The sequence below is a fragment of the Aethalodelphis obliquidens genome, unplaced genomic scaffold, assembly GCF_003676395.1.
Source record: "Aethalodelphis obliquidens isolate GAN/ISIS:26980383/991018 unplaced genomic scaffold, ASM367639v1 scaffold36, whole genome shotgun sequence".
Classification (NCBI taxonomy): domain Eukaryota; kingdom Metazoa; phylum Chordata; class Mammalia; order Artiodactyla; family Delphinidae; genus Aethalodelphis; species Aethalodelphis obliquidens.
Genome location: NW_020837980.1, coordinates 11,357,939 through 11,377,334, shown reverse-complemented (window position 1 = coordinate 11,377,334; position 19,396 = coordinate 11,357,939). Strand labels below are relative to the sequence as shown.

Here is a 19,396-nt window from a genome sequence, read left to right as displayed (position 1 = left end):
AACTAAATTAGAAACCACGGAATTCATGAATTGGAGCCAAAAAAGTAAAACCTGGATGTGAAACAAAATTCCTGATGAGTTAACTCTGTCTGCCTTTTTACATAAATGAATTACCAATCTGAAAATTGTATCTAACTTGTACATTCCCTGAACTTTCCACAAATATTTCAGATGTGCATTCTGACTACAAAAAGAGCAAAAGAAAGAAGAAAACCAGGATTTTCTGGCTTCTTCCCTTCCTTACCCTCTCTTGATTTCCCTGGAGAGCAGACGGGGGGATATTACCAGAGGCAAAAATATCCTAACAGATTTCAATTGAGGAGTTTCCTAGACCCATCATCACACTGTTCACCATTTCATGGGAAAAAAGGTAGGCTACAATTGCAGAGAAGAACAAACATACCAATGAGAAAGATTGCATCTGAAGCTGATTTTCCATAGTGCTGTTCCAGATATTTAGGCATGAAGGAGATCATATTGACAAATGCATTGAATTGCAGCACACTTATTAGTATGAAAAGCATGTAAACTGGGTTGCACAAAAGACTTTTCATGAATGGTAAAAAATCTGAAAGGAAAGGATGACAACAGTGTCATACAAACTTGGCTTTGCATTTTATGATTGACTTTTTCTGAAACATCAACCTCCCCTCTAAAGTATGTTTTCCTGTTTTATAATGCACTTGTGTTTCTTGATTCTTTTTGCCCCTTTAAAGCTAAAGTTGTATCATTGTTTTGGTAGCTTCTGCAAGACAGTGAGGCAGCTGAGTGGGAAGGGATCAGAACACAGTCGTTTTGCCTTCACTAAGTTACTAACATGTCTTAAGGAAAAAGTACAACTGTTACATGACAAAAATATTGTCCGAGTTCACACCATTTCTTTCTCATCTTCTCCCGTTGCAGAGCACAGGCTCCGGATGCACAGGCTCCGGACGCACAGGCTCAGCGGCCATGGCTCATGGGCCCAGCCGCTCCGCGGCACGTGGGATCTTCCCGGACCGGGGGCACAAACCCGTATCCCCAGCTTTGGCAGGCAGACTCTCAACCACTGCGCCACCAGGGAAGCCCTATCCTTCTCTTTTACTTGTACTAATATCCTCTCTTCTCTAGAGATCATCTAGAATGAAAGATGCTTGTTCTCCTGTTCTGTCCTCTAAAGCCAGGAAGGAAAACAATTTGATAAAGGAGTTCACACTCACATATTGATTAATCATTCCTGAACATTTAAAATGTAGTTAGATGTGGAAATTCATGACATATAAATTTTCTCAAGTACTAGGCATTTCTTTGCTTCTAACGGTTCACAGTCTTTTAAAATACCAACCCCCAGGTCTCGCTCCCTGAGATCCTGATTCATTTGCTATATATTAAAGACCATGTGAATGAGTTAACCGAATGTTTTCCTGTTTGTGTGGACAGACAAAGCTCAGAGCTAAATTTGTGGCCAGCTCTAGCAAATGTTCTAGGTCACACTGTCTCCATTTTGGGTCAAAGTCTCACTTATAGTTTCTTTTCACTTTTCCTACCTTCATGTTGTCTGCCTTGATTTCCTTACTTATTGTGTATTATCCTGGTTTGCTTAATAAACAGCCTAAAATCCAATCTAGCAAAGTATCAATCAGTAAACAACTTGGAAGAGGAGGAAGCATAGTTTAATGCAAAGAAATGAATTCTAGTTGCAGAATTCATATTTATGAATAAAGTACATGGCAGAGAAGTGACTTGTGTTCACAGCTCTTTGGAGCTTTTGAAGTCACACATGTTTGTTGGCATACTGTCCTAATAGATGAGTCTCAGTAGTTTCAATTTCTTTTCTAGATGTCATATACTAAGTTAAGCCCTTTCCTAGTTTATCTTGCAGACTATAAATGATATTCTGTGTTAAAATTCCCTACCCGTCCATACCGGCCCTTTGACAAGTGTCGTGAATATAATCGTAAGGACTCTGAGAATTTGTAAGATTCTGAATTGGCTCCTAATGATATGAGAGGTATTAAATTATGTTCAATTGTGGTTTAAGTGAATTTGTAACTGCTAAAAATTCTGTGCAAATTGATATTATAATTTACGGGTGACAGTAGAAGTGGCAACATCAACAATAATAATACTAGTAAGCAGTAATAATAGTAATATGTGTCAGAACTCCTTTTACCTTCGCCCAACAACTTTATAATAATAAATAGTATTTTATCCCTATCTTTGAGGTAAGGAAACTAAGCCCCCCACCACCTTCCAAATGGACACTCTTTAAGAATTCCAAGGCCCAGGCCATACCTTATACTAATTAAATCAGACCTCTGGGTAATACTACAAAATTTTTCCATGCAAAATTCCCTAGGTGATTCCAATATGTGGCCAAGTTTGAGAACCAGTATTCCTGAATACTATACATAGATTATCTTACTTAGTTTCCCATAGATACGCCTTCTGTAAATTATGCTTTGAGCTTTTATTGAGGATCTATACCAAAAAAAAAAAAAACCTGTTACATGAAATATGCTCCTGAATTTGCTGGAAAACAACTATGTGACTCAATATTACCTGTATTGTACATCATATAATTTTTTCTTTTTTTTACAACTTGTTACTCGGGCAACAATTTCTCTTTAAGAATTGTTATCCTTTCCACTCTCAAATATAGATAATTATATGACCTATAATTGAGGTGCCTTTTTTCTTTTCTGCCTTAACTTCCAAGAAGCTCACAGCTCAGCTAATACTTTTGGTTTCAGACCTATATGGTACTTATTTGGATTAGCGTATATTTTTTCCTCCTTTTGTTCTTGGTTTGAGTTTCATTTTTAATTAGACCTATGCTCTCTGTAAAATAGATTTTTTAAGGCAGATGGGACCTAATTTATTTATTTATTTATTGAGTACCCAGATTGACATAAAATTTCATATAAATGCTGATCTAAGTCAGGTTCTAAACTATATCATTCACTCCCATGTGGTAGCATGGGAAAACATTATTGTAGTAGCACAGCTAGACATTATTGACTGCTGACTGTCAGTGACAAATTGTTTTAACTCAGCCTAGCATATTGTAATAGACTAAGATACAGACATGACTATAGAAAATAAAAAGTAAATTGTAAAATATAAAATGTTTGTATTTGCCTTTAGTGATTCCAACGCTTTTCTTCCTGACTTCGCTTTGTTTCTCTTCTTTGTCATTTTTAATGGTCTCAGCAATATCCTCTAGTCCTTCCTTTGGAAGCGTTTTGGGCAAAACGAAAAAAGGAATGGCAGTAAGCACATTCACCCCTGCACAAACCAAAAAGCCAAACCACCATGCACCAACCCAACGAGTATCAATGGGAGTTATGGTCAGATCATCTGTAAAGAGATACACACAATTTTTATTAGCTTGAGTCATCATTTCCTTTATGAACTATAGAAAATTATTACAATTATAATTGTCAGGTTCTATCCAAGTACAGAAATTGCATATAATTCAGACATTGATAAAACTTGTCTGAAAATATGTGGTGTTACAATACTGTCTAGCAATAAGCTCGTTTGACTATCTGTCCTATCATGTAAGGAATTTATAAATAGGTACATATTAAAGAGCTACAAATTCTATTTCATTATCCTCAAATGATTGCTTGATTTAAAAAGAATTCAAACCTATGTGCTTAAATCTTTTGAAAACAAGAAATATGATTAGTGCAGTAGAAAGAGCACTGGATTTTGAGTCAGAAGATCAGCACTGTATCTTGCTCTCCTCACTGGTTTGAAATATTGAAAATTATTTAAACTCCTCAACTTCAATTTGGTCACCTGGAAAGTGGAGATTCTATCTAACTGAGGGTCAGATAAAGTAACAATTAAATGTGGTAACATACCTGATGATGCTTTGTGTACTTTAGACACTGTATAAATAGATTTTATGGAGTTACCTGTGTTCACCGATCCAGTGTCAACATAAACATTTGCACAGAATGACGCTAACGAAAGTCCAATCAAAGGACCAATGATAGCTCCTGTTTCTATAAACCCTAAAAATAAAGGAAAATATAAAGTTATACACCCACATAAAGAGTTCTAATCCCATGAAGAGTCTGAAGGTTGAATTGTTTTTACCTTAGATATTTTTGCCTTATGTGTTCAATCTGTAGGAAAATTAAACTTGGTGTATGTATAAGTAACAAGGATGTTTGTTTAAGTGTTGAAACAGGAGCCTCCTAATTTGAAGCCACTTTCTCTAAGCCTCCAAATTCTCTTTCACACTCGGTTACAGGTAAAGATCTGCAGCTAGAAGAGACTGGCTGCAGCTGGGTGACCATATTGTGTTCAAACGCCCTTCTCGAAGATGAAAATATTCCTTTTCTCTTATGAAAGACTAACTTACTTAAAATTATCAGTGTGTATGTATGACTTCATTCCTTAATAATAATTTTGAAATAAAACTAAGGAAATGGGAACCTTTAAATTCTATGGGGCTTCCCTGGTGGCGCAGTGGTTGAGAGTCCGCCTGCCGATGCAGGGGACACGGGTTCGTGCCCCGGTCCGGGAAGATCCCACATGCCGCGGAGCGGCTGGGCCCGTGAGCCATGGTCGCTGAGCCTGCACGTCCGGAGCCTGTGCTCCACAACGGGAGAGGCCACAACAGTGAGAGGCCCGTGTACCGCAGAAAAAAAAAAAAAAAAAAAAAAGATGAGATTAGTGGGACTGTCCCTATTATGATTCAAAGCCATTTTCTCTTGTGGTATTAGAGACTGGTTAAAGTGATGGCCTTTTTCGGTGAGTTTTGTTGTGTCTTGTGAGTAAACTATTACTGTGTCCGGTATTGGAATAGAATTATCACTACTGTATCATGGGTGGATATTTTGATTCTATGGTTCCTTCAGTATTACAGCTGGGATCTTACTATTAAGAAAGTCACAGTATAGAGCAAAATTCTTTTGTTGCCTTCCACAGTCATATTTTTGGAGGATTTTTAAAGAAATGCTATGTTATGATAAATATCTTGTGGCATATTCCTCAGGAAAGCTTCACTCCCAAATCTACCACTTGATACAAAACTATACATTCATTTATTGTCTTAGTCTTGTACCTTATGACTACCCCTTCTTTGAGTTTTCTTCCTCTTACTCTATTCACTTAAGTAGAAGTATTCCCTAGTATTTTATCCTAGGGCTCCTCACTATGTAGCATCTGACCTCCTATGGCAACCTCATTTCTCCCTCTTGATTTTATTTTTTGTCTCTGTATAGATGATTCTTAAATTTCATGTCCAGTTTTTATGTTCTCTCCTAAACTCCAGAGCCATACATGGAATTGTTTTCTTGATGTATAGTTAATTGACTTATAATTATTTAATTATACACGGATTATTAATTAATAATTATTACTTTGATTTTCAAATTTAATTATACACATATTTATCAGATTTTATTGATATATAATTATGTAGTTATTTATATACTAAACTTTATATGGACAATGTCTTATTCATCTTAATACATGTAGAGATTATCCATTGTTTCTATGTGTTATATACCCTAATATTTGTTGAAAAAAGAAACACATATTTTAACAAGGTGTTTGCTAATTTATTGCAGGTGAGCATTCTGTAATCTTTCAATATAAGCATGTGAATGGATTTCAAAGACTGAATAGAAAAACACTGAAAAAGATTATTGCAAAATCAGTGAGTCATCAAAATCACCCAAAGTTGCTTGGGATAATCATTCCTAAATATTTTAATCTCCTCATTACATGTAGCTCTGTTACTATCTTCTCTCACCCACTTTGACTTTTCTGGTTTTAAAAAGATATTTCTACTTTAACACAAAAACGTCTCTGTACTCAAAGTTATGATTTTATAACCAACAACAGATGGAGTAACTAAGGAATATAAGCAAGTTATGCATAATAAATTAAGAATATTCAGGAGATTGTAAGACAACATACAAGGTGGATCTTAAGTTGCCTATTGTGGGAGATACTGATAGATTTTAGAAAATGAATTTTCAGGAAACATTACCAAAATTATGAAGACAGATATTTGTGAAAAATATGAAACAGCCTGGCTATTATAAAGAAATTGTGATAAAGAGAAACTATATAGGAAACTAAATAGATAAACTGAGTGCAGATCTAGTAATAAGTAAAGAGCTCATATTTAATAGATAGAATCAGTATGTTTCATCAACATTAAAGAGATATTTAAAATAGTTAAGAAAAATTATACTGCAAGAATTTTTATAAGAAATTGATTATAAATACTACAGATAAAATGACCAATATAGAAATTATAATAACATATACATGAAGTGATGAAGACCTGAACAAAAACAGAAGTAATGAAAATAGTGAGAAAGGTTTTGAACATGAGACATTTTGGAGAAAACATTGCTAAATCTCTTAACAGATTGGGTATAGAGTAGTGCCCAGCAAATGGAGGAGTCAAACAGAACTCCAGGGGCACTAGATTAATGGCATTTTCAATAGTAAAAAGCAGGTTTAGCAAAGTGGCTTATTTGGAGTCAGCCCATAATTGCTCCATTCAACAAACTTTAAATGAGGGCCAGTTGTGCCAAAGCACTGTGCTCATCATTCTGTTCATCACTAAGCATCCAAATAAATAACTAATATCCATGCTCAAGGAGCTTACTGTCCTGAAAAGAGGCTAAGGCAGATTTTCCAACTCACCAATATATAAAGGAGAGTTTTCAGATTTGGCAAAATCCTCTATGTAGGAAATACCCAAAGGCATGATGGGAGTCTCACCAATTCCACGTATAATATTTCCAACTAGTACATACACCCACATTAATGATTTAACTTCCTTCACACATTCTGCATTAAAAGAAAAAAAGACATTACATTAGTGTTTTGGTAGTGAAATATTAGCAATACTTAATTCTAAGTTTTTGGTAGGTAAGCATTTCACAGTTCTTATGTGACCATGGCACCTTGCCAACAATGTACTATGCCAGCAATGACTCACTGGGACACCCCTTTTGCACTTTCTGACAGAGTACTTACGTATGGCCAACAATAAGTGGTACGCTGGAGCCAGTTCCTACTGGCTGGGGAGAGATGAGTATATACATCTCTTCCCAATTCAGTATTTAGTGATAACATGCTGGTAGTTTGATGAGAGTATTTACACCACAGAAATTGACAAACACTAAAAATCAAGGCTTTTTTTTCCCTCCAGAGAGTTAGTTTACCAGCAACTACTAAACTTAGTTAGCTGTTATAAGTGCTACCCAATATATATACTAACTCTGAGGAGAGGAAAAAGCACAAATATCTCTCCCTAGAATTGAGACTATATTTATAAGATTTATGTAAGAGGCTCACTGAGTTTTGAATTCTCTACAGTTCTAATTACTTTATAGAAATGAAAAATATTTAACTGAGTAGTAATCACATTTTCTCTATAGAGCCCACTGTATACTGTGATCACCAAATAACTTCTTTTTAAATTGAAGTACAGTGACTTACAATACTATATTAGTTTCATGTGTACAACATAGTAATTTGATATTTTTATAGATTATACTCCATATAAAGTTATTATAAAACATTGGCAACATTCCCTGTGTTGTACATTACATCCTTTTATTTATTTTATACCTAGTAGTTTGTACCTCTTAATCCCCTCCTCCTGTTTTCCCCCCCTCCTCCCACCCTTCTCCCCACTGGTAATCACTAGTTTGTTCTCTGCACGTATGAGTCTGTTTCTGTTCTCTTATATTATTCATTTGTTTCATTTTTTAGATTCAACATATAAGTCAAAACATACAGTATTTCTCTTTTTCTCACTTATTTCACTAAACACAATACCCTCCCGGTCCATCCATGTTGTTGCAAATGGCAAAATTTCATTCTTTTCTGCGGCTGAGTAATATATTCCACTGTGTATGTATTCACCACGTCTTCTTTATCCATTTATCTGTTGATCACACTTAGGTTGCTTCCATATCTTGGCTATTGTAGATAATGCTACTATGAACATTGGGGTGCATGTATCTTTTTGAACTAGTGTTTTTGGTTTTTTCAGATATGTATATATATATCCAGGAGTAGAACTGCTAGATCCTGTGGTAGTTCTATTTTTAATCTTTTGAGGAGCCTCCACACTGTTTTTCATAGTGGCTGCACCAACTTAGATTCCCATCAGCAGCGTACAAGTGTTCCCTTTTCTCTACATCCTCACCAACATTTGTTATTTGTTACCTTTTTAAGGACAGCCATTCTGGCAGGTGTAAGATAATAACTCATTGTGGTTTTTGATTTGCATTTTCCCGATGATTAGTAAACTGTGCCACCCACAAATGTGAGGGTTCTGAACACAGCTGAGTCTCAAAATTTCTTGTGAGGCTATCTCTCAGTCATTCCCAGTCCAGAAAATCATAGTCTCCGTTGCTGGGTATTCATATTTTTATCTATGATGAGCACAATGTTTATGTCTATAGATCATACGCAAACTCCAGGTTTCCTCTAGGGCAAAACTGAAAATATCAGGTGATTAAGGAATCAACACATTTCCCTGGAGAGACACCCAGCTGGGAAGGTTTTGTTTATCTACTACAATGCACATTAGGAAAAATAGGAAACAGGACCTGAGTCATTCTTTGGCAAAAGCCAACTCAAGGAGAGAACGCGGGCTATTGCTGATGTCACTGTTTTCTTTTGCTTCCCCAGGGGGTTCCTTTGATTTAGAGTTTCTGAGACAGCTATTCTTATACTCATTTGAACTATTTTGATTCCCTCTTATCCCATGCTGGCGGTGAAATTCCCAGCCTAAGGAACCACCGTAACTTCCACTAATATGAATCCAGCCTGAAAATGTGCCCATCACAGGAAAAGAAGTTCTGGTCTGAGGTAAATTAACAGGGTCACCTGTAGACTAAGTATCACCAGATTATATAGGTCCTTTAGCACATGAAGGGGCAGAGGCAGGTATGCTGGTGCCTGGGACTGCAAGAACCTGGAAGAAACACCATTATTGTACACTATCGTGCTGGATTAGGAAGTAGTCTCTGGTAAAGAAGGACAACTGGGCAAAAAAGACAAGTTCCTAGTTCAGAAGAAAGAGACTATTCAGAACTATAGCATACTTGCCTGCTTTCTCTGCTATAGAATATCAATAATATAACACAAATCTTTTGAACTTTGTTTCCACCTCTGTTTCCTATTTAGATAACTGTATAGACCAAATCATCAGTATAAACCCATCCTTCTAAGATGTTTTCCTCTAAGGAATTAATTTTACAGTGGCCCTTGGGTGGATGTCTTTGATTTTTAAATAACTGATTTTTAAATAACCATTTTAAAGAACAGACAAGGCGGGATTCCCTGGTGGCGCAGTGGTTGAGAGTCTGCCTGCCGATGCAGGGGACACGGGTTCGTGCCCCGGTCCGGGAAGATCCCACATGCCGCGGAGCGGCTGGGCCCGTGAGCCATGGCCGCTCAGCCTGCGCGTCCAGAGCCTGTGCTCCACAACGGGAGAGGCCACAACAGTGAGAGGCCCGCGTACCGCAAAAAAAAAAAAAAGACAAGGCAGTCTTAATAGGTATATTCAAATATAAGAGGCATTACATTTTCTATTATTAGCCATTCCTCTTCCTTATTCTCCTCCATGATCCCCTCTAAAATCCTTTAGAGGGGAAAAAATATCTTTTTGTTCCTCTACCTTACTTAACCAAACCCAGTAACTCATTCAAAAACCCTCCACAGAAAGTGTTCAGTTACAAATTAACTAAAGTAATAAAATGAAGCAGACAACCTGATGGATCTTCTGTTGGTTTGAAACTCTGGGTTCCGTTTTCCATACACAAGAAACTGTTTGAGGACAAATTACCAGAAACTGAAACTGTAGATTCATATTCATATCTGTATGAACACAGGGAAAACACATTTGTGTTAAGGAGCCAATGAGGACAATGTGAGCGTTGTGAAGATGCTCCTGCTTCACTTAAGATACAACATCCAAACCCAGGAAAGCAGATGTCTTTTCATGTTTGCCACCCAGTCATCATAGATTGATATCATCAAAAAGAACTTGCCACTCACGAAAATGTGCAATTCATTGACAGCCAGCTTTCAATTATCTGCATATGTATGGTCTATCCTTTAGATTACCTAACATCAATGCTTTGTGGTTTTTAGGAGATCATTTCCTGGAAATAATTGCTGTGGATAAGGAACTAAAAGGAAGAAAAATAATAGACTCTACGAAGTATAATAAAGAAGATAAAGCTTTGGGAGGAAAAACAACACAACAAACAAGTTTCCAACTTCGGATCCTCTGAGGTTTGCTCGTAAAAAATATACCCCACTTTCTGAGAATTCAAACAATAATCCCTTCATGCATTCATCAATCCCCAAGAAAAACAAAATATTTGCCCATCATAATGAGAGAACTTTGGAGATTCAAACACTGTGACAGTGCAATGTAATGAGTTTTTCTCTTCTCGTAAGGACAAAAGGGTTAATACACTGTGACCATATTATCTTAGGCAAATTACCACAAGATTCCATTCCCTTTCACAGAAAGTAAATTATAAGTTGCAATAATGGAAGAAAATATGTCCAGCTAAGTCTCTCTTTGGTAGAAATTATGCTGGACTGGTTTCTATATTTCTAGTAGATAAGAGAAATCCAAAAACAAAACAAAACAAAACACACACACACACACACACACACACAGACAACCTTGCCCTTCTGAGTTCCAAATGAGCTAAAGAGTGCTATGCTTGTATGTCACTGATAGTTCTGATTTCTATGCTATAGAACATAACAAAAAGGGTCAAAATGCCTTCCCCTTTGAACAATTGTCCAGTTATGGTCACAGAGTGGCTGTGAACTGTGGACAAAGGCTTCTCTCTCCATACCCATGATCCCATGAGACTTGCCAGCTTCAGACAAAAAAAATAACACCTTTGGCAGAGAGTGGAAAGAAATGTAAATAATAGCTGGATATTACTTGATGTTGTCTTGGACAGGATAGGAACTAAAAGGACAGTAAAACTCTTTGCCTGAACACTTATGATCCCTTCAGAAATACCTGAGAAGATAACATATCATTTTCATTTAACTTATCCACTAAACCCCAATAACTCATTCAACGTTCATTCATCCCCAAAACTTCAGCAAAATGACAGTTGATGGATTATAAAATAGTAAAGGAAAAGGCATAATGCCACAAGGATAAAGAAAATGGAAGATTTGACAAGGAGAAAGAGATTTTGAATATTCGACAGGAAGATAAAGATTCTGAAAACGGGAAAGGAGATGAGTGGTCACTGAACTAGAAAATATGAGAAACACAAGCCTAAGTGCGTGCCTGCAGGGGAGGAACCAAACATGTGCCACATATCCCTGGAAAGTTTCAGGCAGGATACAAGATACTTCTAAAGGCGGGAGTGGGTATGATCCAAAAAAATCGGAGGATTGGTTTAAAGTGTGCATAAGGAACAGTTAAACCCATATAATAGACACCCTCCACCATCCCAACGAACATGGCCTTAGACTGCAGAGAGTCCAAACAAGCACATTGAGGATAGGAGGCCATACTAAAACCTGGGGATATTAAGTAAAAGAAAAATCTACATAGTGATAAAAGACTCCCACTCCCACCTGGCTGGTAGCCAAGCTGCCATGTCTCAGGCAACAGACTGGAGAATCCCTGCCTAAGTTAACTGACAGGTTATGGACAGTTCTGAGCCATCTCTAAAACACCCAGTCCCTGTGCTGGGAAGAAGCCCTCCAACAACCACGTCCTACACGTGTACCACAGAACTTCTGGTTAGCTTGTTGTTGCTATTCCTCTCTCTCAAATATGAATAGCTAACCAAGGACCGCCAGATATATGAAGGAAGCCTATAACATAAAGACAAAGACAAAACAAATAAAAAACTGTACACTTGAAATGCAGATGGAAAAGACATTGCATTCTTAAAGTAAGAGCAAGATGTTCCCTAAAAAGATACATTCAAAGAACAAGAGTCCTTAAAACTTAAAAATATGAGAGCAAAAGTCAGAAATCCATTCAAAGGTTTGGAAGATAAAGAAATCTCCCCCAGTCCAGTGGTTAAGACTTCGCCTTCCAATGCAGGGAGTGCGGGTTCCATCCCTGGCTAGGGAGCTAAGATCCCACATGCCTCACAGCCAAAAACCCCAGAAAACTAAAACAGAAGCAGTATTGTAACAAATTCAATAAAAGACTTTAAAAATGGTCCACATCAAAAAAACCAAAAAATCTTTAGAAATCTCCCCTAAAAATAACAAGAAGGCAAAGAGATAGAAAGTTGGAGAGAAAAGATGAGAAAACTATAAGCTTAACTCAGGATGTAACAATATTCAAGAACAAGTAGAAGTTCTAGAAAGAGAAAGTAGAGGGGTGGAAGAAGGGGGGATATTATCAAAGAAACAATACAAGTAACTTTTACAAATGTCCAGATTGAAGGCACCTAGCACGATAAAGGAAAATCATTTATACCAACATGATTATCATGAATTCAAATTCTGGAGTTTAAAGGAAAATCCTAACAGCTCCTAGAGAAAAGAAACTGGTCACAGGGGTTAGAATGGTATAGGATTCTCAAGAGTAACACTGGAAACTAGAAAGTATTGGAAATGATGTCTTCAAAATCCCTAGGGAAGGGGTGGCCCAGTGGTTGGGAGTTCGCCTGCCGATGCAGGGGACACGGGTTCGTGCCCCGGTCCGGGAAGATCCCACATGCCGCGGAACGGCTGGGCCCGTGAGTCATGGCCGCTGAGCCTGCGCGTCCGGAGCCTGTGCTCTGCAACGGGAAAGGCCACGGCAGTGAGAGGCCCGCGTACCGCAAAAAAAAAAAATCCCTAGGGAAAAAACTTCAAACCAGAATTTTATACCATCCAAACTGTCACTGGGTATGGGAGTAGAACAGGAATATTTCCCAATGTTTACGGTCTTAAAATTATTACTTTCCTTGCACACTTTTTCAGAAACCTATTAGATGACATTTTCCACAAAAAGAGTAAGAATGAAAAGGAAAGGAGAAGATATTACTACCCAGGAAGTAAATAACTGAATGGAAGAAAGAGGTAAAACAAATTCCCAAGGAGAATGGTGAGTGAAAATTTCAAAGCAGCCATGCAGCAGGCCTGGAGAGTTCCCAGTTCAGACTGCAGATGGAAAATTGATGATGACAGGAGAGGGATCTCAAAGACAAAAATGAAACCCTCTGATATGTACGACTATATTGAGAAGACATTGTCCTACCGGTAAAGAATTTGCTGATGATTAGTGAGACATAAAAAGAAAATGAATCAAATATAAAATGAGGGAATTGTTAAATCCAGGGAAAATAAAAAGTGATATAAGAAAGGGAAAATAACAGCATGGTTCAGCTGAAATACGAAAAACATTTACATAGTCACACACATGGAATAGTGAGTATGATTTTATAGTAGGAAGTCAATATGTATATTATAGAACACTAAAGTATCAAAAATTAAAAGGATAAACATTTACTTAGAAATATGGAAGCAAATAGAAGAAGAAAGAGCTAGAAGGGTCGGGAGTAGTTGCCTCCGGAGAGGAGTAATATAAGCAATGTTGAAGGGGTGTGCGACAATGCTTTTTTCAATATAATTTTACTTTTCACAATTTTGCACACATATTACTTTGATAAAAATTTAAAATGAAAATCAACCTTCACACTGGTCTATCCTTTCGTGACCCATAATTAAACAGAAACTCAACTGTAATTAGAAGTGTCTAAATAGTCCCTAGAAAGGAGTAATCCCAAACCTTGCCAGGTCCTAAGAATCTTTTCATCAGACTCAACTCCATAAAAGAGTTGTCCCAAATCTCTATTTCATAAATTGACATGTAAGTGGAAGCCAGGCAGCTAAGAGCACAGAACAGGCGGGTGGAACAGAATCTGAACCTTGCAGTTTCTATTACAGCGCTCTGTGTCTTTAGGAGAATTGTTCCTAGAAAGAAATCCAAGCTTATTTCCTGCAGAAAGTTGCACCTAAAGAAATCATCAGAGACTGCAGTACTTACCGGTCCATGAGGAAATGAGGTAGTGATTGTAAGAAACACCCAAGGCCCATAACCACACATCCAACACCAATCATTATAGGTCTATGCAGTTTAGTTCCAAAATAACTCAAAAATATAATCAACAAAAGATTTCCTAGAAAAAATTGATGTGAAAAATGAATATTTCAATTAGTATGAACAAAGTCTAAATTAACAGCCTCACCCAATCATTGACTATCCAGCATTTATTGTATAATAAATATCTGAAATACTGGGAGTGGTGCTAGGGATGCATGAAATAAATGAATAGGACGCAACCCCTGCCCTGAGGGAGAGCTCTGTTTCACAATGTCTTTTCACAGAAGTTCTTGACCTGCTATCTATAAACCCCAAACAAGTCCATGGATAGAAATCAGGTGCTCCATGAACTTGAGTGAGAAAAAAAATTGCATCTTTATTTTCAGTAACTTAATATTAGTATTTCCTTTGACTGTGAAAGTAGACACAAACTACATTAGTATTAACAGTATGTATGATTTTGTCATCAATTATCACCAACAGAAGTTACAGGTATTTGCATACGACATTACAGCTGTTGCAGATACTTCAAAATATTATTGACACTGATGATTACTTCAAAATTAGTGTAGATATTGTTATTTAATGTGATGGTAAGAAGTATTATTATATAACCTGCTTTTAATATTTTTATAATTTTATTCCAGTATAATTGACTTCCTTTGTACCCTTAGGGTTTTTATTTTACGCAATTACATTATTCTGAGATTATATGGCATCAGATTGCCAAAGAGGTCCTTGACACAGAAATGTTAATAACCTCTGCCAATCTCTTAGTGACTCTCCATTACCTAGAGGATAAAAGGTCAGTTCCATAGCACACACACACGAAGCTCTCCAATAGTCCATTTCTTACCCCTGCCCATTTCTCCAGACCTATATTCTAGGAATTGCCACCTGAAGTGTGGCCAGTCCATAACACTGGGCTGAATGTTGCTTCCTACACAACTACCATGCTGTTTCAACATTACGCTTCTTCTTCTATTGGAATTCTCTTCACACTTATCTAACCCTGTTTCGTCACCCAGAAAACTTTTTACTTCAAGATCCTCTCTTCCTTAAGTGAGGTTGTGTCCCTCCTCTGTGTTCCTATAGGACATTGCATATACCTATGTCACCAAACTTACTGCATTCAGTTAAATTATTTTGCACTATGCCCTCCATTAGACTGCGAGGTGAGTTTACACAGGGACTCTACAAGGAGTGACTTCTGACTCCACAGCCAGGATCTCCATAGCCAGCAAACGGGTGGCACAGAATGAGGTCTGAGAGAGTTGAGCGCTAGTAGACAAGATCAAGCACCACCTGTTTCAGTCTTGCCTCTATCCCATCCTAATTTTTCTTTCAGATACTGATTAAAAATATTAAAGGCAACTTTCATCTTGAAGGAAGTAAAAGCCATTACAAAACTGTAAAGGAGTGACATTTGTATTTCTCTGCGGGTTTGTCCACAGAAGAAATCTTTCCCTCCTTCATTCTTTCTCTCTGTCCTCACATCTTCCCAGTCGGCCACAAAAATCAGAGCCTAAGAAAAGGCTTTATTCTTCCCTAAAAGCTGTTTCTGAAATAAATTCAGCAAGATGTGAAAGCTGTTTCTTCTTCCCTCTGCACTTAGAAAGGAGAATTGTCAACCTCCCAGAAACGATAGGAGAAGAAAAATATTTGCTTTTTTTTTTTGAAAACAGATTCCTTTGTTTCCCATGATATCTTCTAAACATGAAAATAAAGCCCTAAGGGTTATCAAATAATAGATTAAATATTAGTACTCTAAACACTCTGCTACTCATGCTAGCTAACCAAAGGACTATTAGAATAAAAAGTCCCGTGATGGGATATGTGATGATGTTTAAGTGTTATTCAGGGATAATATTGAAATTAATTGTTTCTCAACATATTCGAAAGTGAGCTAGGCTATTTAAGTTATTTTAGAAAATACATTAAATACATTACATTTAGAAAATACATTAAAATATATTAAATACATACATTTAGAAAATACATTAAATACAACAGCTAGGCTATTTAAGTCATTTTAGAAAATACATTAAATGGTACAAAGTGGAAAATAAGGAGAGTAAAATTCAGACTAGCTCCCTGGATAAAATAATGTATAAAAAGAAGTAATGGAAAAGTAATTCATTACCAATCTCAAAGCTTCCATTAATAAATCCAACTAGAGATGTTGGGATGTTGAACTGTCTCTCTATTTGTGTGAGCATGGAATTCATATAAGATCCGGATAGTGTTTTGGATACATACGCACATGTTATTGCCAACAGAAACATCTAGGGAGAAAAAAAGTGCAAGAAAATATATGAAAAATTTATTTTTAAATTGTACGTTTGCCACCCGTTGGCAAAATATCTTCTACCAAAAGACTGATTGTCTCCAGCTCAAGTAACTCTTGTATTTGGAAGAAGCTTTTAAAGTGATCTCTTCTTCTGGTCTTCCATACTATGTTCTCTCTTTGAAAATCCAAAGTGGGACTAATTGATTAGTGATATTGAATTGTGTAGGTCATTTGTAGCCTCATTATTTTATGGGCATGTCTTATACATACACAGAAGCAAGTAATCATTCTAAATAACATGTAGCAAATGATTTAAATTGATCTTCAGCATTGCAACACTATCTGTAGTACAAAAGAATATGTGTATGTTAATTTTTAAAAAGGAATGTGACGTTACACAAAGACATTATTTCTGTAGCAAATTTGCTTAAGTTCTCTCGAACAAAGTAATATGCAATTTATACAACATTCTATTGCTACTCATTGCCAGTTAATTTATTTAAAGCAATATTTTAATTATAAACCATACAAAAATGTTTCTAAACTGAACAGGTACTTGCTATGATAAACGAATATGAATACAGTACAATAAATTTCTGCATATTGAATCACACTTCCTAGGTATTGATATAATTCCAGACAGTAGTCAGGCTGACACCATCTGTAACAAAAAAATCAAGGACAACTTAACAGATAGAACCACTGTGATCAGCAGAAAGTAGTATGGTTTTACTAAAAAGTTAAAATTTTGATAGTTTTATTAAGTTGGAAGTGAAAAGATTTAGGTCTTAGTAAGGGATTTGAAAAAGGAGCATTGTATACTGGGTAATCATAAGTTACGTAGATTAATTACTGCTTCAAAATCAACAAATTATAGATAAATATATTTATGTCAGCCTGAATGGTAGTCCCTAATCCTATGCCATAGGGGTTTTCCATTGCCTGATGACACTTCCATCCTGAGAGACCATTCGATTTACTCTCCAGCCAGTACACTCATATCTATAAAATCCTCACCCCTCCATCTTCCAATTTCTCAATCTTGAACCAACTCCACAATTTATAATGCACTTTGTACACTCCCTTCAAGATTATTCACAATCTTTTCTTTTTGTCAGTCTCCAACTCAGCCCCATGCTCTTCTTGACCAGCAAATGATCTCAGCAACTTCACCTTCAAATTTACCCCTCCCTACCCCTCCAATTTCCCTCCCATCTTAAAAGGATGCATCCCTCCTCCTGTATAAGAAACTCCCTCCAGCCATGGTCTGGAATCCATTCTTCCCATTGCTGAGATCCTAATTCGTCAATTGTTGACCCCCTCCTCTATTTTCATCCTCATACTCTTTACTGCCTCTCTCCCCACTAACTTATAAATATATCCAAGACATTTCTGTCCTAAAAATCTTCCCTCATCCCTGATGGTAGCTCCAGCTACCATCAAGCTGTTTGGAAGAATAGTCTAGATTCATTGCCTACACGAACCTTCCACTCACTCTTCAGTCTAGCCTCTCTTGAAGCTACTCTATAAAAGTCATAAACAACTTCCTGATTTTCAAATCCAATAGGTACTTCTCAGTCCTCAGCTAACTTGATATCTCCGAGTCATTTAAGATCATTAATCATTCTTTTCTTCCTGAAATTCCCTGCCCTCCCCCCATGCATACCTATATCTCCACCTATCTCTAGACTCTTTCTATCCAGTCTTCTCTTCTCAGGCTTTTGTCTCATACCCTCCACTTTTTGCTATATATGCTCTTCCTAGGAAATCTCACTTATTCCCATGGCTTTAACTACCACCCAGATGCTGAAATCTCTCAAATGTATACACAGTTTATCTTAGACAACTGCAATCATTTTTTAGTCTCCTCTAGTCTTTCCCACCTCCAATCTCCCTTCCACCTCCTGCCACCACTAATTTGGAGCTTCATAAATGTTTGTCAAACAGATGAATAAAATGCATATTTAGCATGTGACTCCACTTCCTGAAACTGTTCAGTGGCTTCCCATAAACAAAAATCCCTACTTCTTAGATGGCAAATAAAACCTCGTATATACCTTGTTATCATCTCTTGCCGCTTGTCCCTAAACATAATGTTCTATTTATAGTTCTTTTAATTCACCATGCCACTTTACATCTCTTTTACAGGTGGTCCTCCACTTGCAATGTTTTTCTTCACCTGTGCATCTGATAAATATATGCTCAATATTTAAAACTCAACTCTATCATTATTTCTATTATGGAGTCTTCCTTGTCTTTCTACTTCCCAGGTAGCCTTGACCACTCACTCCCTATCTCCCCACGCTGCTGTGTGCCTGCCTCTATTACAGCCCTCAGCACAGTGCACTTTATTTTTTTTTAAGGACTTTATTTATCTGTTTGGCCGTGCCACGTGACATGCGGGATCTTAGTTCCCTGACCAGGGATTGAACCCTTGCCCCTGAAGTAGAAGCCCGGAGTCCTAACCACTGGACTGCCAGGGAATTCCCCACAGTGCACGTTATTTATGTGTTTGGATGCCTATAACCTTCTCCCTCACTATACTGTGAACAACTCGATGACAGGATCCATATATTATTTACCTTCGTATCTTTGGGGTTTAGTACATGCCTCACAAACAGTAGGCATCCAGTACAAGTTTACTGAATGAATGACAGAATCAGTATTCAAAAACACCTTGAAGAAGTAGTCACTGCTGAAAGTAAGCTGAATATAAGATGAAATTCAATAGGATTAAATACAACTAAGCCAAAAGTTATCGGCACCCATTAGTTTGGGGAAATCTGAATAGAAATGTATGTGGAAAAGACCTGGGAAATTTAAATATCAAGCTCAATATGAGTCAAAATTCATATCGTGGGGCTTCCCTGGTGGTGCAGTGGTTGAGAGTCCACCTGCCGATGCAGGGGACACGGGTTCGTGCCCCGGTCTGGGAAGATCCCACATGCTGCGGAGCGGCTGGGCCCGTGGGCCATGGCACTGAGCCTGCGCGTCCAGAGCCTGTGCTCCGCAACGGGAGAGACCACAAC

General features: G+C 37.3%; 1 protein-coding gene across 3 annotated transcripts in view; it reads right to left on the bottom strand.

Moving 5' to 3' along the window:
• The window catches only part of SLCO1A2 (solute carrier organic anion transporter family member 1A2), a 47,771-nt gene that overhangs the window by 25,963 nt on the left and 2,412 nt on the right, over window positions 1-19,396 (bottom strand). The window contains exons 2-8 of one of the 3 annotated variants that reach the window (XM_027129241.1): window positions 16,221-16,362; window positions 14,021-14,153; window positions 9,752-9,858; window positions 6,664-6,810; window positions 3,906-4,004; window positions 3,121-3,339; window positions 404-568 (exon numbers count right to left, since the gene is read on the bottom strand). In XM_027129241.1, coding sequence (XP_026985042.1) covers window positions 404-568; window positions 3,121-3,339; window positions 3,906-4,004; window positions 6,664-6,810; window positions 9,752-9,858; window positions 14,021-14,153; window positions 16,221-16,362 — 1,012 coding nt within the window. The remainder of the gene's footprint in view (window positions 1-403; window positions 569-3,120; window positions 3,340-3,905; window positions 4,005-6,663; window positions 6,811-9,751; window positions 9,859-14,020; window positions 14,154-16,220; window positions 16,363-19,396) is intronic. The other 2 variants (XM_027129243.1, XM_027129242.1) reach the window with 2 other exon arrangements.